The sequence below is a fragment of the Mustela erminea genome, chromosome 12 (genome assembly GCF_009829155.1).
Source record: "Mustela erminea isolate mMusErm1 chromosome 12, mMusErm1.Pri, whole genome shotgun sequence".
Taxonomy (NCBI): Eukaryota; Metazoa; Chordata; class Mammalia; order Carnivora; family Mustelidae; genus Mustela; species Mustela erminea.
This window is the reverse complement of record NC_045625.1, coordinates 52,714,829-52,739,866: the sequence shown is the minus strand read 5'-3', so window position 1 is coordinate 52,739,866 and position 25,038 is coordinate 52,714,829. Positions and strand designations below refer to the sequence as shown.

General features: G+C 35.3%; 1 protein-coding gene and 1 long non-coding RNA gene across 6 annotated transcripts in view; one reads left to right on the top strand and one right to left on the bottom strand.

The window, feature by feature from the left end:
• The first annotated feature begins 34 nt into the window (after positions 1–34).
• On the top strand, positions 35–24,867 carry LOC116570050. The gene is made up of 3 exons (XR_004277264.1): positions 35–1,847; positions 12,888–12,898; positions 24,858–24,867. It is a non-coding gene; the product is annotated as an uncharacterized LOC116570050 (long non-coding RNA).
• Positions 3,701–25,038, bottom strand: part of PSIP1 (PC4 and SFRS1 interacting protein 1) — a 42,844-nt gene continuing 21,506 nt past the window's right edge. For 2 of the 5 annotated variants that reach the window (XM_032306556.1, XM_032306557.1), the window contains exons 6-16: positions 24,582–24,644; positions 18,986–19,082; positions 17,900–17,975; positions 12,520–12,748; positions 11,543–11,661; positions 8,810–8,865; positions 8,144–8,214; positions 7,834–7,935; positions 7,503–7,716; positions 5,994–6,105; positions 3,701–5,307 (exon numbers count right to left, since the gene is read on the bottom strand). In XM_032306556.1, coding sequence (XP_032162447.1) covers positions 5,244–5,307; positions 5,994–6,105; positions 7,503–7,716; positions 7,834–7,935; positions 8,144–8,214; positions 8,810–8,865; positions 11,543–11,661; positions 12,520–12,748; positions 17,900–17,975; positions 18,986–19,082; positions 24,582–24,644 — 1,203 coding nt within the window. In that variant the 3' untranslated portion in view covers positions 3,701–5,243. Of the gene's footprint in view, positions 5,308–5,993; positions 6,106–7,502; positions 7,717–7,833; positions 7,936–8,143; positions 8,215–8,809; positions 8,866–8,948; positions 10,256–11,542; positions 11,662–12,519; positions 12,749–17,899; positions 17,976–18,985; positions 19,083–24,581; positions 24,645–25,038 lie in introns of those variants that run through there. The other 3 variants (XM_032306559.1, XM_032306558.1, XM_032306561.1) reach the window with 3 other exon arrangements.

Genomic DNA, 25,038 nt, shown 5'->3' with positions numbered 1-25,038 from the left:
CAAATCCTTTCAGATTCAGGTATTCTGATTTTTGGCCATTCTGTGATATGCCTATTCATTATGTGTCCAGAGTACTTATTGCTAATCTGTAGTTAGAAAAATTCAGTTAATCAAATCATACATCAAGTGGTGGTGTTTTGAAAATTCTTTGGAAAGAAAAAAAAAATTCTTTGAAGAATGTGAGAGTTGTATCTTGTACCATGAGGCTTCCAAGGTAAAGATCCTTTAAATACCTGTGATAAAAATGAGGGGGAAGAATAAAAGTATATTTAACAAATACAGTATTAAGAGTAGCGATTCTATAATCTGATCTCACAGTGGGCTCTTTTGTAATACTAACTTTTTGTTGGTAGAAACTAGCAGGCATACTAATCATTTTAATGAGACTCACTGCGTGAATAATGAATATAAAAATAATTCGGTATGTACTCAGACCTTCACAAAAGTCACATTTCAGTTGATTCATTTCTTGAGAACTTCTTCAGTTTAATATTATGATTAAGAAAATAGATTTTGGGGCACCCGGCTGGCTCAGTCGGTGGAGCATGCAAGTCTTGATCTCGGGGTTTTAAAAGTTTGAGCCTCACACTGGGTGTTGAGATCACTTAAAAATAAAATCTTAAGAAAAAAAATAGATTTTCTGTAATATGATCACTGGGACATGGGAAGTCAGGATCCTGTGGATTGCCAGCTCTGGTTCACTTATTCTTGTGCAATAAAAATACCCAGGATTCTGTATGCAAAAACAAAGAAGTTTTTCTGGCCCAGCTCTTCCAAATTCCTTCAGCCCCCTCACCCTGACAACACTGTGTATTCACGTCTCTAATTCTGGGCATTAGGACACTTGAAATGAATTCCAAGATCTAGATCATCACAGAAAATTATGTTTTCCCAAAATCTTTAGATTTTGGTGGAAAATTTAGTTTTAAGATGTTTAAGAATGCTGTAAAATAGTTCCTTTTAAATGTGTTATTATTTAAACTCCACTTTCTCTCTCCTAGGTTATTTATTTAAATTCAGCTGAGTTCCACATTCCCTGGATGGCTAAGAACAGACATTTACCATATAAATCAAAAACTGATGAAGGCTTTAAGCCTATATGTTAAAAGACTGGCAGTGAGATGTTTTATGGCCTTAAGTACTACATATCCAATTAAGTTGGTGACAGGCACCCGTTTCTGGTATGTGTAGTGATGGTCTCATTCACTGATTCAGTAAACAGACTAGAGGATCAGTAAAGAGAAGAGGTGCCTCCCATGGCTGGCTTACATTACTGTCTAGATTTTTACTTTCATGTTTCTGATGATGCTAAATTGAACAGATTGAAAATTCTGTTAGAAAACCATGTTTACCCAATTCCTGTAAGTTCCACAGCTAAAAAAGAATTTTTGAAAGATTTTTCTTAATTTAGAGAGCCAGTGAGTGTGAAGGTAGAAGGGCAGTGAGAGAGAATCCCAAGCAGACTCTGATCCCAACACAGTGCAATCTTAGGACACCGAGATCATGACCTGAGCCAAAATCAAGAGTTGGACGGTCAACTAACAGAACCATCCAGGCACCGCTGCTTCCTTTTTTTTAAACTGTATTCCTTGTGGGTCTTGCATTAGTATGCAAGGGTCTATTTATCCTTCTTTCTCTCCAAATTAAATTCTAGTTAGTTAATATATAGTGTAATATGTTTCAGGTGTTTACTTTTATTCATTTCCATTTCGTATTCTCAAAACCGCAAATTCCAAAATATGCACTGTATTGTCCTAACAGAAGCATTAGTCCGTGTGTGGTCAATTCCTTTTAGTGGACAAAGAAGAAAGACCGCTAAAATGCTACTGCTAGTGAAATTGATTTTTGTCAGCACACACAAGCAAGGGGAGTGGCAGGGAAAGAGAGAATCAGGCTCCCCACTGAGCAGGGAGCCCGATGTGGGACGTGATTCCAGGACCCTGGGATTGTGATCTGAGCTGAAGGCAGATGCTTAACCAATTGAGCCACCCAGGTGCCCCTTATTTTATCATTTACTAAGAATCTTATCCTGCTGGTTCTTGAGGGTAACTTTTCCACCAAAGTTAGAAAGGCTCAAATATCTTTGTTATCATTTCCCCTTGTGAAATCTAGAGTTAGAAAGACTAACCTAGTCACTCCCAGAATTTGCCCATGTATTAAGTTTATCAGTTACAGGTCGAAAGACCTTCCAAGTTTGAAACAAGCCTAAGAGTATTTGAATTAGGGACTCTATAGCTGTAAATTTCAGTATTAAACAGGACCTAAATTATATATGTCATTTTATCTAATGAAGAAAAGCAAATATGGTAATGAACTTACCATAAAAATATGGTAATGAACTTATTAATCAGCATCCTCCTTAGTTAGAAATGAGATTTTTTAAAAAAAGATTTTATTTATTTGATAGAGATCACAAGTAGGCAGAGAGGCAGTCAGAGGCAAAGGGAGAGGGAGAAGTGGGCTCCCCGCTGAGCAGAGAGCCCGATGCGGGGCTCGATCCCAGGACCCTGGGATCATGACCTGAGTGGAAGGCAGAGGCTTTAACCCACTGAGCCACCTAGGCGCTCCCTAGAAATAAGATTTTGGTATGACAGCTGAACATGCACAAAAGCACTGTTTATCTTTAAATATTTTTTAGCCTTTGTTATCCTTAAGGATAATTTTACCTTCTCCTAATCAAATCATAATGTCTTTATTATCTTTAAGGTTAGAGAGTTCCATAGCACACATTTGAAAACATTTCTCCCTATATAGCAGCTTCATTTCTTAAGGTTTGTAATTATGGGTTTGCTATTTCTGATAGATCATCCTTTCTCTGACCAATGGGACAAAATAAGGTGTTAGTAAAGCCCTCACAGAACCTTATAAAAGCCTTTGCTCTTATATAGGATTAGTTGGCTGACGTCATCTTGACCTGACATCTTCATTCAGGTAAGTGTGTGCCGGTACACTACAATCAACGTATCAGCAAATACCGGGTAAAAAAGATCATCCTAGTTGAAAGCACAGGATGTGTTAGCAGAAGGTTTAATTAAGATCATCAAGTTATTTATACATTCAGTTTCTCCAGTTAAGATGACACCTCTGAAATGTCTCCAGAGCAGCTAAGCAAGCTTCCAACAACTCATTCTGAAGGGCCCTGCTAACCTCCTCTTTTGAATGTTAGCGGATGGTTTCAATAGCACAAAATAGGTGGTTTATATGTGCCCCCCAAAAAGGGAAGACATTTTTTTTCTCTTATTATTTCACTTAAATTATCTTAGAGAATTGTTCAGCAGTGAAGTTTTGACCAACTGCTTCTGAAAGTTCTTAGTATTTAGGCCTTTATAAGAGTTCGGAGAGTAGTAGTTACCTGTGAATAAGCTTATGACCAATAGAAAATGGAAGGCCAGTTATATTTTCACACTACAGTAATCAACTGTTCTGCATGGCCAGCCCAAACAAATCATACACAAATTATCACAATGCTGGTATATGTGTCTCCTGAAGCTGAATATTCTGTAGTTTCTCAGTAAACTACATTGATCTGTTGGGTCACAGAATAAAAGAAAGTGAACAAGAAATGACATTTTTAGTTACCTATCTCCCCAGCCAATACAATCTCTATACCAAGTTAACCAAGAAATTACTCCCTTGGAAGCAAATCCAGAATTCCAAAAAACACTTTTACAAATAGCAAAGAATTAATTTACTAGTAGAGTTTGATAGAAAAATCCTTTAATCAAAACAAGTTTTACAATGTTGACACTTATGGCTTAACTAGAATAAATCTGTCCAAATTTAAATTGTATTAAGGACCAGCTATAATGTAATATCAATAGTTCCCTTAACACAGTAGGTCCTAGTTCCATTGTAAGACCTCTCAAAAAGCAGAACTCCAATTATTGAAATAATTCAAACTTCTCATTTATAGATGAAAACCATTATCTGAGAGGTCAAAACATACAATGCATGTCACATGCAAACACTGATACTAATTAAGCCTTTTCTCTGTATTCATAGTTTCAAAACATGAGAAGTGTCCTTTAGCTACTGAAAACCACCAACTGACCTAATCAAAATATCTTAGAAATGCCATCTGTTAAGTTACCCTTAAATTTTAACCTTGGTTTACCCTGATTTAGTCCGTATCCATGAATATACGAACTATCAAAGTACTCCTTTACTTTATCTAACTGCCTCGGAGCAACATATTTCTACTCCTTACAAGTCTGTCACATGGAGGATCTCTAAATAATAATCCCCTTCTGATATAACCATGTTTTTCAAATAGGTTAGTTTTCTTATATAGCATTTACTTCTACTATTTACTGCATAAGAATCATGGAATTTTTTTCCCAATTAAAAAAATACTTAGTGACTTCCTTAATGAGTGTGACTTTTTTTTAAAAATTCAGAAACACGAGACAGTTCTCAAAAATAAACTTTTATCATTTTGTTTTTAGTTTCAGCTACTAGTGCCTGTAAGGATCTTAGATTGTTGAACCCTAAAGCCAGATTCATTCCTAACCATACCTCTTTCTGCTTTCTGTAGGAAAGTCCTGTGACTTCACTTAATTCCCAGCCATAATACTAAATAACCTTCAAAAGTTAACATGAGTTTTGTACCTTGTAGAATTGTCAGTTGGATATCTAGTTGTCATACAAAAAGGCATACAGACCACAAATTGTTACAAAGCAGCAGGATAATGTAGCACAACGTAGACTGGGAGATTAAAATTAACTTTTGATAAAAGGAGTGAGTACTTGTATAGAAGTAACATTTTATCTACCATAAAATGCATAACTTCTACAAAACCCACAAACAGTGAAAAGACAGTCTGGTAAATCCAAGGTTTGTAAAAACTATGCACAAAACCCACGGTATTTGGGGAAAAAAGGAAAGGTTTATACAAGTAGCAGTTTTAAAAATGTAACTTTTTTCTACTATCAATTACACATTAACATACACACACTAATTGAAATTATGCTACAACCAAATGTCTGGAAAAGCAGTTTAACATTTCCTAAATGGATTTTCCCTCCCATTTACTGAATAATGTAGCTGTTAATACTGCACAAGTACAATTAGCAATAATGTTTAATTACTTTCAAACAAATATAAAGGGATTTTCTCCCTCAAAACAAGTTTTCAACATCAAAACCTATGCTTATAAAAATTTAAAACTTTCAGCAGTCTAAATATTTCAAATGAAAACCATTACAAACTTCTCAAATGTTCTTTATATTCCAGGTATATCAACCTAGTTATCCAGTGTGGAATCCTTCAGAGTCTCTCTTTCAGTCTCTCTCTCTTCACTGGATGACCTAAAGGAAGGAAAGAAAGGTGTGTTAACTGGGATTAGGGACTTGAATTCTTCAGAAAACATATTAAATCCATGCATTATGTTTTTACTTTTAAAAATACTTGATTATCACCAAATTATTTTTAAAAATAATATTGTTGTTCAATTCCAACTTTAAAATGAATTCTCATGAAAATTATATATGAATAGCCAATATATTACAAACTTTAATAAAGAGAGGGGTGATACAGACATGACTTCCCTGAATTTCAGGATTAGAAGGGATGCTTGATTCTAAGTCCTTCAAATGTATAGCAGAAAAAAACCAAGACTCAGATAACCATAGTCCCATAACTAGTTATTTAGAGGCTATAGTAGAAAATAGCCTGTGATTCTAGATCTCATTTTTGTATTAACCTGTCACAATGCAAGAAAGTATGAATTAAGTCACTCTTAAAGCTGTATCAGTGAAAAGGTCCAAAGAAGAACAGTTATTTTAAACTGGATTCCTACTATCTAGCTGTATTCCCTTCGAATACAGAAAAGCCAATCGTAAATTATAAAGTTTTTGTTTCCTTTTTAATTTATATCTTGATTCCTGAGTTCAGGAATTGAGTGATCAAAATATAATCCTATACAAATAACCTTGGAACAGCAATGCGATTTAAAAATTAAAAATATAAATGATCCATTAAAACATGTCCTCACTTTTTCTTACTGCTGGCCTCGTGGTTGTCTTTGCTTTCTTCACTGCTATCTCCATTATGTTGTGGTTGATTACTGTCTTGAGCATCAGATCCTCCATTTATAGTCTTTGAACCTTTAAAAAGGTTCCAATGGAAAAACTGTTAGAGCTTCTAATACTTTAGGATGTCCTTTAAAGAGCCAAAATAAAAAATAAAAACATGGCCCTAAAGTTTCTAATACTTAATATACCTCATTTGAAATGACACTGTAATCTTTTGGATAGCTGAGGCACACTGATAAATTGTAGGGTCACTATATACAGATCTATGGGTACAAGAAAGGGGGGTTTTTAAAGATTTTATTTAGTTTTTAGAGAGCATGTGTGCACAAGCTGGTGGGGGAGGGCAAGAGAGACAGAGGAGAAGACAGGATCTTAATCAGACACCGTGCTCTATCTCACAACCCTGAGATTGTGACCTGAGCCGAAATCAACAGTCGGGGTGGGACGGGGGGTGGGGGAGAGTGGTGGTGGATTATTTATTATTTTTAAAGATTTTATTTATTTAGGCCCCTGGGAGGCTTAGTTGGTTAAGCGTCTGCCTTCCTGGCTCGGGTCATGATCCCAGGGTTCTGGGATCAAGTCCTACCATCAAGGCTCCCTGCTTGGGGAGCCTGTTTCTCCCTTTCCTTCTGCCTACAGCTCTCCCTGCTTGTACTCTCTTTCTCTGTCAAATAAATAAACAGAAGATTTATTTGAGAGAGAGCCCAAGCGCTTGTGCACATAGGGAGAGGGAGAAGCAGAATCCCTGCTGTGCAGAGAGCCTGATTCAGGGCTGGATCCTAAGACCCTGAGATCATGACCTGAGCCGAAGGCAGAGGCTTCATCCACGGAGCTACACAGGTGTGCGGGGTGGGGGGCATTTTTAATCTGGTCATTCCATTTTTTATAAAAATGTGCATCAAAGTAAAATTTTATATTTTTCCTTGTTACTTCACAACAATGTGTCAAAAGTGCTATTCATAATTAACATGATTTTGTGTCCTACCGAAGTAAATGAGAAGTATATCTTATTTCTAAGAAATCTCTAAGGAGACCTACATCATCATTCCCTGACAAATAAAAATATCCAACTCCTAAGACATAACATGGAATTGGGGGAACTGATCATGAATGGTACTATGGTTCTATTTAAGAATCCATCACAGATACATCCTAACAAATTTGTGGTTGAAACAGCGTATCTGGAATTTGCTTCATAGAGAAACCAGAGGAGGTAAAACAGGAATGATTGTGTACTGAGCATGGCAGGAGCTGGCGATGGGGACATGGGAAGTTGCTTTCTTGACTACTATTGTGTGAGAAAAAACAGCAACTGCTAATTTAAGCTTGATTATACGATTTAAACAGAAATCCTTAACCTTAGCTTCTGTTTTTCTAAGTGCCTTATGAAACCTTAGATAAGGTATTATGAAATACATATCAAAGCCATTTTTTAAAAGCAATCCCAGCAAACAACTTACATCACATACCTGTTTGTTCCTTTTCTAGCTTTTTGTTTGGCCCTTTCTTCCCTTGATCTTTGGTTTTATTTGCTTCCTCATGCTGTCTTTGTTCGGCAAGAGATTTATTCAGCACTTGTGTAATCACAGAATCTCCTTCACCAACCAGAAACATATTCTTAAACTTGTTATACAACATTGTAGACTTTTCCATGATAACCTGACTAACTTTGAATCGCCGTATCTGAGAAAACAAAATATACACTCACAATTGTTTTCTTCACTGATTTTTAAAAATGTTACTTCTTAATGAAGTGGTGATGAGGAAGTTTGAAAAATCTGCATGACTCAGATCACTTACTTTTTTCAGTGTTGTAATCATCTCTGTGTGTTTCTGAGCTTGTTGCATTGTGACCTGAAGTGAAGCAAGTTCATCCAGGGCCTCAATACATCTGTTCACATCCTTCACGACAAAACAGCAATTTCATAACTGTTAATCACCACAACCTATATGAGCTGTTCCTAAAGATTACTTTTAAAATCTCAAACAGGGCAATATAAAAGAACCAGTAATAGTCCCATTTCTCTTAAATTTACACATGTAAAACACAAGAAAATAAAATAAGAAGCTATAAAAAATACTATTTTTTAATGAGATATTAAAGACTTACAAGATTATCAATTTTGAGTGAATTTTTAATTTCAGCATGTATCCTTTGAAGTCGAGAATCCATTGATGTTTCTATAAATTAAAATTTGAAACACAGTAAGTAGTTTTTCCAACACCAGTATTTCTGTATATATCTAATAAGCAAAGCACAGTAAGATTTGAATTTTTAAAAATGTTCTTCATAATCAGCCTAGTTCACTAAGAAGTTATTTGCCATTTTAAGTATTTAGGAAAGCAACATTCATCATTTGAAGAAAAAAAATCACCATCTAGCTACATAGGTTTGTAAGATAAGCAGTCAGTATCCAGTTAATCCCTCTATTCCAATCCTTACACAGCTGTTTCACCTTATACATGTAACTAAAAATAGAAACTCTATCTGAAACCATGAGATCTGTAAAAAAATGGGAAAACATCTAGCTTTTGGCAATGTTACAAAAATGTGACCCCTAGGTAATAATAAAACCGTAAGCCTGCGTCCTTAGCAAGTGCACCTGATTATAATTAAAATATAATGTATACAGAATCTGTTAGGGATTTGAAAAAGCACTTTGGTAGGAATTAAGAAAATAAAATGCCTGATTTTAAAACCTATACATGAAAAATTAAGTGTATAATTTCCTTTCTGTGTATTATTTTATACATCTTAGAAAGTGAAACAACTAACCTCGCTTCTTCTCCACTTTCTTAACTTCTGGCTTCTTTCCTTCATCTTTATTCTGCCTATCAAATGTTAACACAAATATTTCAAAACATTGGAACTTGTGACTGATTACCAAATGCCCATATCCCTTATGTAAAAGCTAAGAATTTTTTTAAAAATAGAAAGTCAATAACCTAGATCATAAGGAATTGACTATAATTAATGGGACTCTGGAATGCCACAGCATTAGTATTAGTTACTAAAAACACATGCAAAAATTAACATGCTAAAATCTAATGTTTCAGTGGCATTACAAATAATTTTCACACTTGTCATGGTGAAATTTTTTTCCAACAATAAATAGTGTTGTTTAAAGACCCAATTTCAGGGTCAGTGGACAAACAGACCATTGTGGGAAAAGAATGCCTATAAACATTTCATGAATTCTATATCACAATTTTTTTTAAAAGTAGCATGTCAAAAACAGACTAATTTTTCCCACATCTCCAAAAGGGTAGATAATTGGAGGGGTTAAGTTTCTAGGTTAAATAGACTGTTCAAAGATGATACTATGGTATTAAAATGGGTTCTTTTTGGCCAATATTTCAAACTTAAAAGGACATTCACTGACACATACCATTTCACAAAAGAAAAGGTACCATTTTACTGCAAATCACAAAAATAACCATTTTAAAATGAATTCTTAATTTCTAGTACCTTGGCTTTGAGTTCGGGCCCTATTATAAACCAATTGAAATAGACAAGAACAAAACAATATCTAAAAATCAGGTTTTTTTTTTTAAAAAAACTTTATTTTAAAATTTTGGTTACAGTTTCATTTTTGTTTTCTTAACAAGTCTACTGTTTAATCTCTCAGGATTAAAAAAAACAATTATTAAGATTCTAAAGAATTAAACAACAAAGGAATGTCAAGGGAAGGGCACAACTGCCCCATTCTCTGGGGTATCAGAGCTATTCCAGTTTAACACCTAGCTTCAAAACAAAATGAGTTTTTATATTTTCTAAATGAAATAATGTACAACCACCATCTTCTAACTTCCAAACACAAAGCTTCATCTTAAGCTTGGTAAAAAAAACTTAACAGGAATGATGGCCGACCTTAGTATGTAGTGTGTACCTTACAGGAATTTTTTTTTTTTTTTTTTTAACAATCATAACACAGTAATAATGCCATTAATGAAGTCCTCAATTTAGAATCTGCAACATTCTTCCATCAAGGGGGGGGAGGGGGAAATTCAGTCCAATGAGTCTGTCTCAAGATCTTCATCTCTTGTTTGCTCCACTTGTATTCTCTTTTCAGTAACTGGATTAATGCTTTGAGCCCAAAATGAGATATATTTTTTATTACTGTAGATTACATGTTGTTTGGCTGGGAATACAATACAATAAACTTTATTTTGCATAATGCATTTCACACAAGCTGCATCTGAAATGCTTTACAGAGCAAAACTGTCCAAGTACAAAGTTTTGTAATAACAGGAGAAGGAAAGAAAACACAAATATTAGAATTTGAGAAAGTTACATTCGGAGGACATTCAAAAAGAAACTGAAACACATAAAGATAACTTTGAGATAAGAAGGGTTGGGCTAGATTTACTAAGCAACGACTAATTTTATATCTTAATTTGGGGAGCACAATAAAGTTAAAAGCAACAAACAGTCCAACAACTTTTCAGTGAAAGGATAGAGAAGGATAGGTAACAAAAAATAATTCAATTTACAGAAATGGTCAAAAGTCTAACAGAATGGAGGGAGTAACATTTTTGAGCTTTAGATAATTTTTAAATTACTCCCCTCAAGCAGATGAAACTGCTTATTAATCATCCTCCAAACAACTAAGAAAGCAGATAGTCAAACACTATACTTGTAGAGACTTTGGCTTACAAATGTATCTTATAAAGAAAAAGTACAAAATTACTTAACGAATTCACTACTTGTCATTAAGTATGTCTTCATAACCTACAGCATGTTTTTAAAATCACCTCCATTAACAAAAAACCAAGTTTAGTTAGAATAACGAAAGATGCTTCACAAAATGCTTTTCAAAGAAAGAATTCAGAAGTGACAATCTCAAGATAACTAGGAAAACAATGTAATAAGCACATGAAGTGTAATCATCACCAGTGCTATTTTGCTTTTAATAAAATTACTTTATAGAATAAAATTGAAAGGGAAAGAAATTCCCCATGGTCTGTATATACTGTCTCCAAGTTATCAAAACTTAAATCAGCTTTGAACTTCATTTATATCACACACACTTAATGCAAACCCTGTCAGCCTTTAGATTACTGGCCTTCTCGGGTTTTCAACTGCTGCTACTATTTTTGCTGGTCTTTTGGGAGTGGCCTGCTGGTGGTATGTGGTAAATAAGGGTATTTAATTCTTTCTCCACCAACATATTATCACCACTCTTTCTATACTTAATACTCAACAAGTGAATAGTAGAGGATGAGGACAGTTTCAGCAAAGCTACACAGTTTAAATCCTATCTGCACTCTCAGTTTAAATTAAAAATAATTCACAGAGTGACTACCTCAGTGAATTTCATCCTCTTACTCAGCAAAGAATGAAGCCTAAAAAACATGATTATCATCATATACTGGATTTTTTTCTAACACCTGGGGAAAGTCACTTCTCTAAAAGGCTTCATACAGTCTGGAAAATGAGATTCTATCATTTAAAAATTTCATGCTAGCTTAAAAAGGAAATCAAAATTTAGAATAAAAAAATACTTACTGCTCAGTTTCCATCTGTTCTTCTTGCTTGCGTTTTCTATCTGCTGCTTCTTTCTCATGCTGGCCTTTCAGCATATTCCTTCTATGAGGATTCTGAAAGTTCCTTCCACCTTTTCTCTTCTGTTTTGAGAATTAAGATGAATTTAGTTAACTATCAAGTCAGTGACTAGGGCTTCTGGGATTACAATCTTGGGAGGAAAAAAAGCAACTCATTTTCTGAAGGGACAAATAACTTCTATAATTAAAAAAAAATCTCAGAATTACACATGTTGCTATCTAAACTGAACTTGGCCTTGATGACTAGAGGAATAAAAGTATGTCAGGCTATTTGCTGCTATACAATGGTTCTCTATACTATGGTTCTGACCTGTTTGTTTACTGACAAGTACCTGTTTACTGACAAGTACGTTGCTTATGCTATGCAACTAAAAATTTTTGGCCTCTAAAGAAAGTATTAAGAAATAGGAAAAAAACCCAAAGATACGGGACCTGAGTCTATAGATCTCCAAGGCTATACACAATACTGTGTCTTCCTATGCAAAAAGATGTATAGCTTTAATCAAATCCCTGAACAATTCAAATAAAATATAACTGATACACTAAATAGGCCCGAAGAGTGCTAAGAATTTCAATGTAGCAAATAATAAAACTGTATAAATGCATCTATTATATCTATCTTCACTGGTCACAGTCCATTTGGTTTAATTTGTACTTTTCTAAATAGGTGGGTTATTGGAAGATTGTTATATAACATTTGATTTCCATATTATAACTATGAAAAGGTGACACAAATTTAGAATGTTCAATAAACTAAAGTTTCAAATATGCTTTTTAACACAGCTAGTTCAAGCTTACAAAGAAAGACAAATTCAGTTTTAATCACACTCATACTTTGAGATACTGAATGCTTACTAGGTGAAAAAGAACTACATAGGCAACTAAAAAGAGAACAAATATTTTATTTGATAAACACTCTACCTTCTCACTTTCTTGATCATCTCCTTCCTCTTCAGAATCAGAGGTTGATGTAACCCCTGTTTTAGCTAAATTTTTTCTTTTGGATTCAACTTCTTTCTTCCCTTCCTTTTTGTCTGGCTCTTTTCTTGGCTTATCCTCTTCCTTCTGGCCATCTTCATCCTTTTTAAGCTGCTTTTTAGGTTGTTTTTCTTCTTGCCCCTTTTTCTTACTTTTGTCTTCTTCAGTTACCCTATTTTGGAGAATATAGCAAAAAACAAAAACACAAAAACCATTTTTTTTTTTTTAAGGTATCATTATGGGCTGTCTTTTAACCATACTCTCCCAACTAGGTAAGTATTTTGGAGAAGAAAATTTAACATATCTTCCAGTTAAATATAATGTCTTTACCATCCCATCATAAAAGGAAAAGAAATCCTTTTCTTATAAATTAGAAAATACAAAAATTACAGTGCAATTAGGGTAATAGAAGAGTAATTTTTTCCTTTGTTTTCCAAGTTTTTTGTAATGTTCTTTATTTAATGAAAAAATTACCTAATATGATCATATGTGCCAAGATAATTCTTCACTGTGGAGATACAGCAATAAGTTAAGATGGGTGTGACACCTGGATCTTATATTCTACGTAACTGTAAGAATAACATGTTTAAAAAGGACACGCATTGGGAAAAATACAATTGCAGAAGTAAACTGCTTATGATCAAATATGATCACTTTAGAATTCAAAGAAATACTTTGTAAGGTAAAAGGCTCCCAAATTATGCATACAGTGCTAAAATATATGGCAATTATGCATAATATATAACATACCATATACAAAAATATATGGTAATTAAGCATAATATATAACATAAATAAGCATAATATATAACAAAATATATAATATATATGTAATTAAACATAATATATAACTGAATTCACTAGCACTAAGCATTCCCATTACCAGTGGATTTACAGACATCACTAAGTCAAAATTAACAAAATTGCTCAGTAAGCCTAATGTTACTACTGGATGACCTTTATGCTAACTAATATAGCAGAAATAAATACAAGTTATTTTTGATCCGATGATAGGCTCTAGGAGAAGCAAATGATGCCAGTATTTTTTTTTAAGATTTTGTTTATTTATTTGACAGAGAGAGATCACAAGTAGTCAGAGAGGGAGGCAGGCAGGCAGAGAGGAAGGGAAGCGGGCTCCCTGCTCAGCAGGGAGCCCGATATGGGATTCGATCCCAGGACCCTGAGATCATGTCCTGAGCTGAAGGCAGCGGCTTAATCCACTGAGCCACCCAGGGGCCCAAATGATGCCAATATTAACCATAATAATGACTTTTATGGTATATACATCCAACTAAAGCCATTCCATTAAAACACAACTTGAGGCTTGGACAAGCCGTTTAAAAATTCATCTTTTTACCAGTCTAGGAATTTCATTGAGATTTTCAAAAACTATGCAATTATATCAATGGACCTGAGAGGTGTAAGAGATGTCAGATCATTAGTCCAACCCATTCAATTTGATGAAGGAGAAAATGATGGTGTGAAGGTCAAATAATTAGCCCACCCATTATCTCAGTTCCAAATCCAGTGACAGCCTACCAGACAACTGCTTCTTGAACCCTTAAGAGATTATTAAAGTGGAAGGAAAAAAATCCACTCTTTAATCTCTTCAGAAATTTGTCACATAACCATCATTGGCTATGCTTATTTTCAAATGTCACATGGGTTTCCTCACTAATTTCTAATCAACAGAGAAAAAGCATGCATATACAGTCATTTAAACTTTCTCCAATATTTTCACAGATGTGAGTATTTTGATAATTTCATGGAGATGGGAATACCTAGTCAAATACAGAAAGCATTCCCATGGCTCTTAAGACATACCAATTCCTTGCCCAAAATATCCCTTCAATGGAAGGAAGCAGATATTAAAAATCCAAATACCCTCTGAACTAGCAAATCTGCTTCCAGCAATGTATTCTAACCAACATATTTGCACGTGTACAGAATAGATGACAAAGCTTTTAAAAGGATGTGTCCCTACTTGAGATGGATGTTAAGAATTGTACATACAATGGACTACCATGTGGCCGTTTTTTTTTTTTTAATTATTAAACACAGATTAAGAAGTGTACAATACTTCTTATCCTGTAAGAGATGGGAATAGTGGTTCAAGGGTTTTTGAACAATACCAAAGAGACTGCCACAGACTTAACTATCCTAGCTTGCTATAAACAAGTACTTTGCCAGTGGTAGTTCCACACCACCTTTCATGAAAAACAGATTTCTCCCACAGTGACAATTTCCCTTTTTAATAGGTGAAAGCACAGTACAAAACTATTAGTAAAGAGTTAAAAATATGTTAACATAAGTAACAACTAATGCAAATATAACTCCAAATATCTCAGTGGCTTATACCAAATATTTCTTACTTTACATGAGGATTATGAGATGGCTTCAGCTTTTCGGGCTCTATTCCACTATCCTCTTATTTCAGAACTCACTGCACAAAAGCTATCACTAACACATACATCCTGTGCTCATGGTGGAGAGCAAAAACTTCAAGAAGGGCTTATATAGTATAGCCCTTCGCCCCCAGAGTTTGTGCTCAGGTACACAGCTGAGAACAGACACAGCCAATGCCCAACCTAAATGGAACATGAATGAGAAATCTCGTAAGCTACCACTGTTCTGAGGCTGTCCATACACTGCCATCACAAAAAGCTCATGGATACAGAAATTTATGTAAAAATTTAAAATGTGGCACTGACTTTAGGGCTGAGAAATTGAAAATCCTAATACATTTTTATATAATGGGTAAAACTGTTCCTGTGATAATGTGAAAAAAAATTCAGTGGCTTTGGGTAAAAAGACTTCAAGATAGAATGGTAGCATCTTGAGTGGGTTGTTATCAGGGTAAATTTAATAGGGCATCTCAAAAAGAAACGAGTTTTAAAAACAGCAAAATGACAAAAGGAAAACATAAAAATTCCATGCATTTCAGTGTTGAAAGTCCCCTCCACCTTATAAAAAATTTTCAAATTCAGAAAAAGGGGTCAAATATCCACCAAAGGTAGTTTACACCTTTCCTTAGGAATTCAAATTGGGCTGCCTTGGTCCTTCAGATGAACAACTTCTAGGGAAGAGACCAAGGGATTCTCAGGAAAACCTATAAACTCAGAGTGTAAATTAGGTATATAATAAGCATGTCTGGGAGAGGGGCGGTGGGGGAAAAATGAATTAAAAACAAGTCTGAGAAAATCCTAGGGAAAGACCACTGGGCATGAAGCTAACTAAAACACACCCACATGCTATAAAGTATTATTACCAAAAGCAACAGCCTCCAAGAGAAATTAATGGAGATCAAAAAAGTAATCTTGGGTCTCTAACACCCTATAGCCTAAAAGCAGACACAATACCACTCAGGTGATGAGGATAATAACCTCCAATGACCTTTCAGATACAACTAAGGAAGATATGGAGAAGTAGACAACTGTCACAGCATTAGCTAAAAGCCATACAGAGAAATCGTTTTTAGCAAGACAGAATCAGGAAAACTGGGGCCTAATCAAGGGAACCTTCCTTATACATAAAATACGGAGATCACACAATATTTTCCAGGATTCTAGATTTCTTAGGGAACAATGACTGCTGTATGGCTCTTAATATTCCCCTTTCCAAACAGGAACATTTATTTATAATGGCTCCTTATCCCAGATCTAAGTACATGATAAAGGGGAGAGGGGAGCAGATAACTCATATTTTCAGTTCCTAAGTCTCCAGATCAAGGCCTTACAGCAATCACAAAATCCTAGACTTTATGCCTGATTCCATGATTAGATTAGGCAGGAAATGAGTGAGATCTATTTTTTTTGTAATTAAAAAAAAAAATCTTTTTGAGAAGATTTTTTTTTGAGATGGGAGAGAGAGAGAACATGAGAAAGCAGAGGGAGAGGTAGCAGTAGACTCCCTGCTGAATAGGGACTAGGATCCTCGGATGACCTGAGCCAAAGGCAGCTGCTTAAACAACTGAGCCACCCAGGCACCCCTATTTGGTATGCTTAAAAAGAAAAACTCACCTACATGTACCTAATTTCTTAATTTCACTACAGGAGTTAAAACCATATTGTAATTTTGTGCCACTATATTTGAGAATACTTTAAAAGCTAGCTTGGCAGTAAAATAAAACTCTGGAAACATATGTTAGTTGAAAAGTACCAGTGCTTCAGTGTTCTATAACTAAAATTTCCTATAAAAATGTTTCATTCAAAACACTATAAATCTCCTCTTAAATGCCCTACTTGCTTGAGCCTTCTCTATAAAATCTTTAACCACAATAGCTAAAAAGAGTTTTGCCCTTTGTCTAAATATACATTCTTTCCTTTCTGGTGAAGTTTCTACACAGAAAAGCCACATAAACAATATCCATCTGTGGAAAACAAAGGTGGCAAGAAAAAAAAAAACACATTATTCTGTTAAGTAGTTACACCAAAATACTTCAAAACTTTAAATTCACAGTATAAAAATAATCTTAATAACGTTTGTAAAGTAATCTCTATGCTCAACGTGGAGCTTAACTCACAACCCTGATACCAAGAATCAAATGCTCTACTGACTGAGCCAGCCAGGCGCCCCTTAGTATTTTTTCTTTTTAAAGATTTATTCATTTATTTGAAAGAGCATATTTGAGGGGGGGGCTGAAGGAAGTGAGTCTTAAGCCAACTCCTGAGAGCAGAGCCAGACGGTAGGCTTGATCTGATCTCATAACGCCAAGATCACGACCTAAGCAGAAACCAAGAGTCAGATGCTTAAGGGATTGCACCACCCAGGGCCCCCTCCCCCTTAGTAGTATTTTTAAAAGTTATTTTGGAGGAGCTAGAAAGGATTTGTGGAAACTGCCTTTCTTTGTCTAAACCTTCCTTAAACATGTATCTTGCCCAATTTTCTCTATTATAGGTTTTACCCTGTTTTATCTAAGTATCTTTACATCCTGATATACCAAAAAGACGTCATAGATTAATGAAATGATGATCACAGCAGATTTTTTGTAAAGTAGGTACCAGGAGCAGTGTGGAGCTCAATGGAGAGCCTGAACTCAGGACTCTTAAGATCAAGATCTGGAGCTGAATTCAGGAGTCAGACATTAATTGACTGAACCATCCAGGTGCCTCTCATCGTATCTTTCTTGATTCCCCATTAATTTTTACTTTCTATACAACAAAAAACTTTTCAATAGTTCTTCCCCATAATTTTTAGAAATATAAAATAGTAAAAGCAAATATCATATAAAATAAAACTGGTATAATACAAAGAGATTTATACTTATTTAAAGTCAAATACCTCATTCAGTGTATAATTAACTATACATTAAAAATAAACTCACATGTCACTCTCTGAAGGACAGGGCTGTTTTACCATTTTGGGTCTGCCTCTTGGTTTTGGAATCTTTACTTCTGTAGCTAACATTCAGAGGGAAAAACAAAATTAGTAACTATCATTTTTCAAGATGCAATTCTCACACATAAAGATTATAAATGATATATACTAAGAATATTGGTGATTTATTACAGACATTATCTTATTATTTTAAATTTTAAAGATAATATCCTCCAATGATTCAAATGAGCAACAACAGAATATTTACAAGTGGTAGATCAACAGAGTAATCTTCATTCCCTTCTTAGTATGGCTGAGAGGGCTTAAAAGAATGTTCCTCATTTTAACATAAGGACCACAAAATTCAACTTTATAATGCATAGTACCACTTATATTCAATATTTATATACATATTATAGTACTAAGTGTATACTGTACATTAACATCTCTGAAAATCTGTATCAGAATTCACTGAATTTTCTAACACCATTAATTGACCCATTAAAAATTAAATTCCAAATAATTATGAAAACAAATCTCAGGATTTTTCTTTTCTGGGTTTTACTGATCTTCCCCCCCTTTTCAAAGAATTCTATTAGGTAGAAAAACACTGGCTCTGTTTTGGTTAATTTTCTTTGTTTTACTTTGTATTAGAGGCATATCCTTCCACACTATCTTCAATTTCCCAAATTAGGACAATACTTTCTTTCTATAAGGCAATGCTGAAGATAGCTGCATACTGTAAAGGTCCTAAACAAAGAATGCAATAATTTTCACTTGGAAAACTTGTGCTTTCTACAGTGAGAGGGAAAGTAAATCCATCATTCATGGAATTTAACCTCACCACAGCCTCATGTGCCGCTATTAGGGGAAAATATGAGAGAGATAAAAACACAGAAAATGAAAAAATATCCCAAATAATTACTTTAAAATAATCACACAAAGCAGAAACCAGCAGGTTTATCTCCTCTGAAATTTGTATATATATTACACATAGCCAATCGTCTATCCACTTATTCCAAAGTATCTGAGGCACAACACTGTAACAGGAGTATTAATCACAAGCCAGAGATTTAAACACGAATAATCCTACCTGCAGGCCGTCCTCTTTTAGGACTCACTTTTAGATTAACAGATGCTGTTGCGGTTGTCACTACTCCTGCCTCCTCCGTTTCTACTTGTTTTTCTGCCTGAATCACAAAGATTTAATTAACTTGCTTAGCAAATAAATAGTAGGCATTCCAAATTTAATTCAACAACAAAGATATGCCACCCTAAAGAATTTACATGTAAGCATAACTTGTAAATTGTTATTCTTTTTCAACAGTTAACTTGTCAGAATGACATCTCCAAACACAGCTTATAACAATTTATAAGAGTGAACAATTTTTTTTTAAATTTGAGAAAGAGTGCGCAGGTGAAGGGCCAAGGGAAAGGGAAGAGAGAATCCTAAGCAGACTCCCCACTGAGCTCGGAGCCTGTACAGTGGGGCTCCAGCCCACCACCCTGAGATCACAACCTGAGCTGAACCCAAGAGCAGCCATTTAACTAACTAAGCCACCCAGGCACCTCTCCAGCAAATAATTCTAACAAACAAAAAAATCACTTCTTAATATCCTTGGCCTAAGAAAATCATTTGTAAAAACAGAGCTAACATGCTTGATGCAAAATGGTGACCCAAGTATAATTACACTTAACCCACATGCTGCTTATAAATGTACTTTCACCAAGTATCTCAAAATGTTACACTCCGTAATTATGAGACAGAACCTAAATTAATATCCTAATAGTAGTAAAGGCAAGACATTAAGTTGCCGATATTTCTTATTCTTTTACTTTGTTAATATATACATGCTTTACTACTGAACTAAAATGACATCTGTTCCTCTTCTCTAGGAAGAGGATATATAAGGCAATATATTTTCCATAAAGAGTGAGTTACTATAGTAAAGTAATAAATTCCAGTGACCCTTTGGAAACTAAAATGACCCCTGAAGAGTCAAGAGCCCCAAATGAGAGTCAGTTTAACTGATTAAAGCAGTAGAGTAGAACAAAGGTTAAAACCACCAATTAGAAAGGAAATGTAAACAACTGATCATAATTGAAATGGGAGGAAAGAAACAGTGAAGAAGAAACAAAAAAGGAGGATGGCAGGACCACAATGAGCTGCTTCCCTATGACCAATTATTTTAACTCAGCACTAACTGAGTTAAAATAAAGGCAATAAACCATGTAAAAACATGTACAATCCAATAGGATTGGTGAAAAACTTAAAAATATTTTTTTAAAAGATTTTATCAGAGAGAGAGAAAGAGCATGAGCAAGGGGAGGGGCAGTGGGAAAAGCAGACTCCCCGCTGAGCAAGGAGCCAGATATGGGGCTCAATCCCAGGACCTGGAGACCATGACCTGAGTCCAAGGCAGACACTTAACTGAAACACCCAGGTGCCTCCAAAACTTGAAAATCTTTCAATCAACAATCTGATTTGCAAACATTTAAGAGATAACGCCCAGTACTGGTAAGGAAATGGAAGAATCATATTATTACCAATGATCAACAGACTGGCAACACCTTTCTGAAAGATGATCTTTATGAATACCAGCAATTAAAAATATGCAAATTTTTGATTTAGCAATCCCACTCTTTAAGATTTTATCTATTTGACAGAAAGACAGTGAGAGAGGGAACACAAGCAGGGGGAGTGGGAGACGGAGAACAAGACTTCCCATTGAGCAGGGAGCCCCATGTGGGGGCTTGATCCCAGGATGCTGGGATCATGACCTAAGCTGAAGGCAGACGCTTAGTGACTGAGCCACCCAGATGCCCCAGAATGTATCCATTTTTAACGTTATTTTTTAATATTTTATTTATTTATCTGACAGAGAGACCACAAGTAGGCATAGAGGCAGGCGGGGAGAGGGGAAGCAGGCTCCCTGCTGAGCAGAGAGCAGGATGTGGGACTTGATCCCAAGATCCTGGGATCATAATCTGAGCTGAAGGCAGAGGCTTAACCCACTGAGCCACCCAGGTGCCCCTCCATTTTAAATTTTTAAACATGATTTTTACTTTTATAGCTGGAAAATAATAATGCCTGTTCAAAGTATTATTAAAAGTCAATAAACTAAGATCCCCCCTGAACTGTTCTCAAGGAACATTATAAAAATTGCTCTGTTAAACATTGACTAAGTTTGTATTTCTAGAATTTTAAGAACTTGCCTACTACCCCCACTCCTGCCCCAATCTTGATTCAGCAACTCCTCTGGTGGGGAGCCAGGAACATGTGGTTTTATCAGGTCCCCCTGGTACCCAAGGTTGAGAACCCAACACTGTATGACCGCTCTTTTCAGACTGAGATGTTTCAGAGGGTAAAGTTCTCTAAGATTCAGTTCAAATGATGAGCTCTTTAGTGCAAATACAAAAACAAAACAAACCCACACATCTCTTCATTTACACTTTCTACTTTTGAAAGTAAACCAAAACATTACATAAGAATTAAAGGTAGAATGGATCTTTTGGAGGAGGTACAAATAAGAGGCAACAAATTGATCAATAATAAGTATCATAAATAAAAATATATTAACACTAATACTGCATCAAAAAAACAGTGCTACCATGGATATGTATTCTTGACTGCTGGAAAAATCAGGCAAGTCAAAAGCATTCCTTGTGAAAATATGTATTTCATCCAGAGAGAAGAAAGAAACTATTGTTATTTTGAATATACATATATTTAAATCTTAAACGCAAATAGAGTACAAATTTTTTGTTTTACTTGATCTCCCTGAGACCTTTAACTCTTTCACACCTTTACTCCCATTACCCCACTTTCTAGCACTACTCCCTTCGTGATCTTACCTAAAGCACCCCTCCCACCTACCAGTCATGGGACTCATATTCATATCCTCAAACCCTCTGCATTCTTGTTTTGCTGCACCTTTCCCACAAATCTCCAGCAGAGAATTACTGTAAAACTCTACCTTCTCTGCTCTATTATTCCTGGCTGCTGAGACCTGAGGGGGGAAAAAATGATACTACCACATTCATTTTACATAATCTCAGTTGAGATCTCAAAGCCATCCATGAATATCTTTACCCTGTTGAGCAAGCCCTCTTCTCCCCTCACCAGCATAAACTTTCAATCCTTTCTTCCTGCTTTATACCATATACACATTCCTCCTTTGAACTGTGTGGTGGAGTAAAGAGAGACTGAGGCCAGCAGGAAGGAATTCCCTAATTTCCAATTCTCCCTAGAACTTTTTTTTTTTTTTAAGATTTGTATTTATTTATTTGACAGAGAGAGAGAAAGAGATACAAGTAGGCAGAGAGAGAGGGAGAAAGCAGGCTCCCGGACGAGCAGAGAGCCCGAATAGGAACTCAATCCCAGGACACTGAGATCATGGCCTGAGCTGAAGGTGTAGGCTTAACCCACTGAGCCAGCCACGCGCCTACTCTCCCTATAACTTTTAAATAACCTCCTCCATCCTTCTCTTTACTGTTAAAGAGGAAGAAATGTCCATTTCCTTCTTCCTATTAAGGCTCTTCCTTCAAATATGCCTGCCTCCTTTCTCTCATCCAGCATCTTCCTCTACAATTATTCATATTTTCCACATCTTCAATCTTTCCTAGTTTTGCAAAGAAATTGTTAAAGCCATTATTTTTTCACTTTAAACTCTCTCCTTTAACCATGCAAATCCCTGTTGCTGCATTTTCTCTCCTTCCCTTCAAAGATTTCAGAAACTGTAACTTTAACATTACGTGTTTTATTCCGCAATCCCCTTCATCAGCCCTTACTGTCTGACTTTAAAATATCCTGGGGGAGTCCAACTGTCAGATACCTTCTAGGATCTTCTCCATATCAGGGCACTATTGGCCATTTAAAAAAAAATTCTCTCCTCCCTTGTTTAGCTTGATATCCTCTCTTTTCTCCTGATAGTTCTTTCTCAGCCTTAACTTTACAAAGCAACCTCTCATCTCCATTAAGTTCCTTCGGGATTCTGGTTTCTGTGTTCTTCCCATCTTTCTCCCTTGACTACCTCACCTATCATCCTATCTTTATATCAGTGACTCTATCTTTAACTTTTACCTTTTCCCCTTTTGGTGTTAAAAACAATGTATCTGCAGTCTAATTCCCCTAGATGTTTTACTTCCTCCTCCCCATGTCTTTGCTCCCAAATCAAACCAACCTTGGAGTCACTCTAGATTCCTCCTTCCCTTCACACCTACTTCCAATAAACCATTAGCTTTACCACCGCCCTCCCCCCACCCCAAAGTGCTCTTAAAACCTATCTATGATTCTACACTACTAAAAAAAACCTGCTAGAAGGTCCTTTCCTTCCAATCTCATGCTAACTGCTTAAAAAAGCCTTTCATGACTCAGTTACCAAGTCACTATCATAATGCCCTATTTTAACTCTTATTTTATGTATTTATTGTCTGTCCCAACAAAAACAAAGACCTTATCTTTTTTATTCACTGCTTCATGCTCTGCCTGCACCAGTGATGTTAGTACTAAAATTCTGAACAAATTAATCAGTGAACTTGTCTTACTACCCCAACCCAGTCTCCATCATTCACAATGCTTTAAAAAAGGATGCATGTGATGGGCGCCTGGGTGGCTCAGTGGGTTAAGCCGCTGCCTTCGGCTCAGGTCATGATCTCAGGATCCTGGGATCGAGTCCCGCATCGGGCTCTCTGCTCAGCAGGGAGCCTGCTTCCCTCTCTCTCTCTCTGCCTGCCTCTCTGACTACTTGTGATTTCTCTCTGTCAAATAAATAAATAAAATCTTTAAAAAAAAAAAAAAAAAAAAAAAAAAAAAAAGGATGCATGTGAAATCTAAAAAGATTCAATGGCTTCCCATCACTTCTCTAAGTTCAAGGTTAAGTTTAAGGTGTACCATTTTCCCTCAAACTTTATTAATACTGAGATACAATGCTTGAAATAAAATTTTCTCTATACCTGTGGATATACTATTCAAATTGCCTCACATGTTCTCCCCCCACCTTCATCTGCCTGACAAGACTGCCTATGTTAAAGTCTTGTTAAAAATATCATACCCCCTTCCACACACATCTCACAAGAAAAAAAAAATCCACTATAATTATTTGTTTTCATATTGTACTTCCTCATGAGAAACCGAACCCTTAGTTTTCCTTGGATCTTTGGCACATAATAATCTATGAAATAAATAGGTCAGAAAAAGGTGATGAACAAAACTTCACATAAGAAAGAAGAAACATTAATTAAAAGCAGAGAGTGTACCTCCTCCTAAAATGTCACATATTCCCATTTCATTTAACAATGTTGCTAATATTAACGGAATGGACAATACTGACAGCAATTACTGTGTACCAGGATTTATTATGAATATTTAATGTGGTAGCTCATTTAATTTTCTCAAAAACCTTATGAGTATATGTTATCCATTTTACAAACAAAACTTGATGACGTGTCATTAAAAGGAAAGAAAGCTGATGCATTTCCTTTACCATTAGATCTATTGTAAGGATGCTGTATCACTAGAAAAGAAATAATTTTCCTAAATAAAATACCCTATCCTTTAAAAAAGTTAAGGACTTGGGAGTAAAGGCCAACTTTAAATTTAATAATAGGGTTTCATTATCTCTACTCTTTCTCAATCTGAATAAAATAAAAATTATTTTAAGATCCCTGTGGTTAAGCAGCAACATTACCTTTCTCTTTCTCCCTCTTCTGGCAGCTTTTGGAGTGGTTATGTCAATTGCTTTAGTCACATCCTGAAATTGAAAAGAAAAAAAAAAGTGTGTGCGCGCACACACACACACACACACACCCCTGAATAAATTATGTCAAGACTTAAAGAAAACTTCCTGAAAAATACAGCATATTTCACTAATGGTACTAGGGATACTTGTTTTACTTCTCTGAAATTTGAGATTATCAATATTAAAGACTTAACATTATCATTATAAAATGAAAGGAATAGCTAGGATCTTTGTCTACCAAAAAAAAAAATATATATATTATTTCCTCTGTCAGATGAAATAGAAAATTCACGCTTGCTAGGACACAAGACAGTCTTTTTAAATTTATAAAACCACTTTTTTCTACAGCAGAATCCTGAGTTTTAGGGTTGTAAATTTTAAGAAGTGGCTGAGACTTTGGAGATCA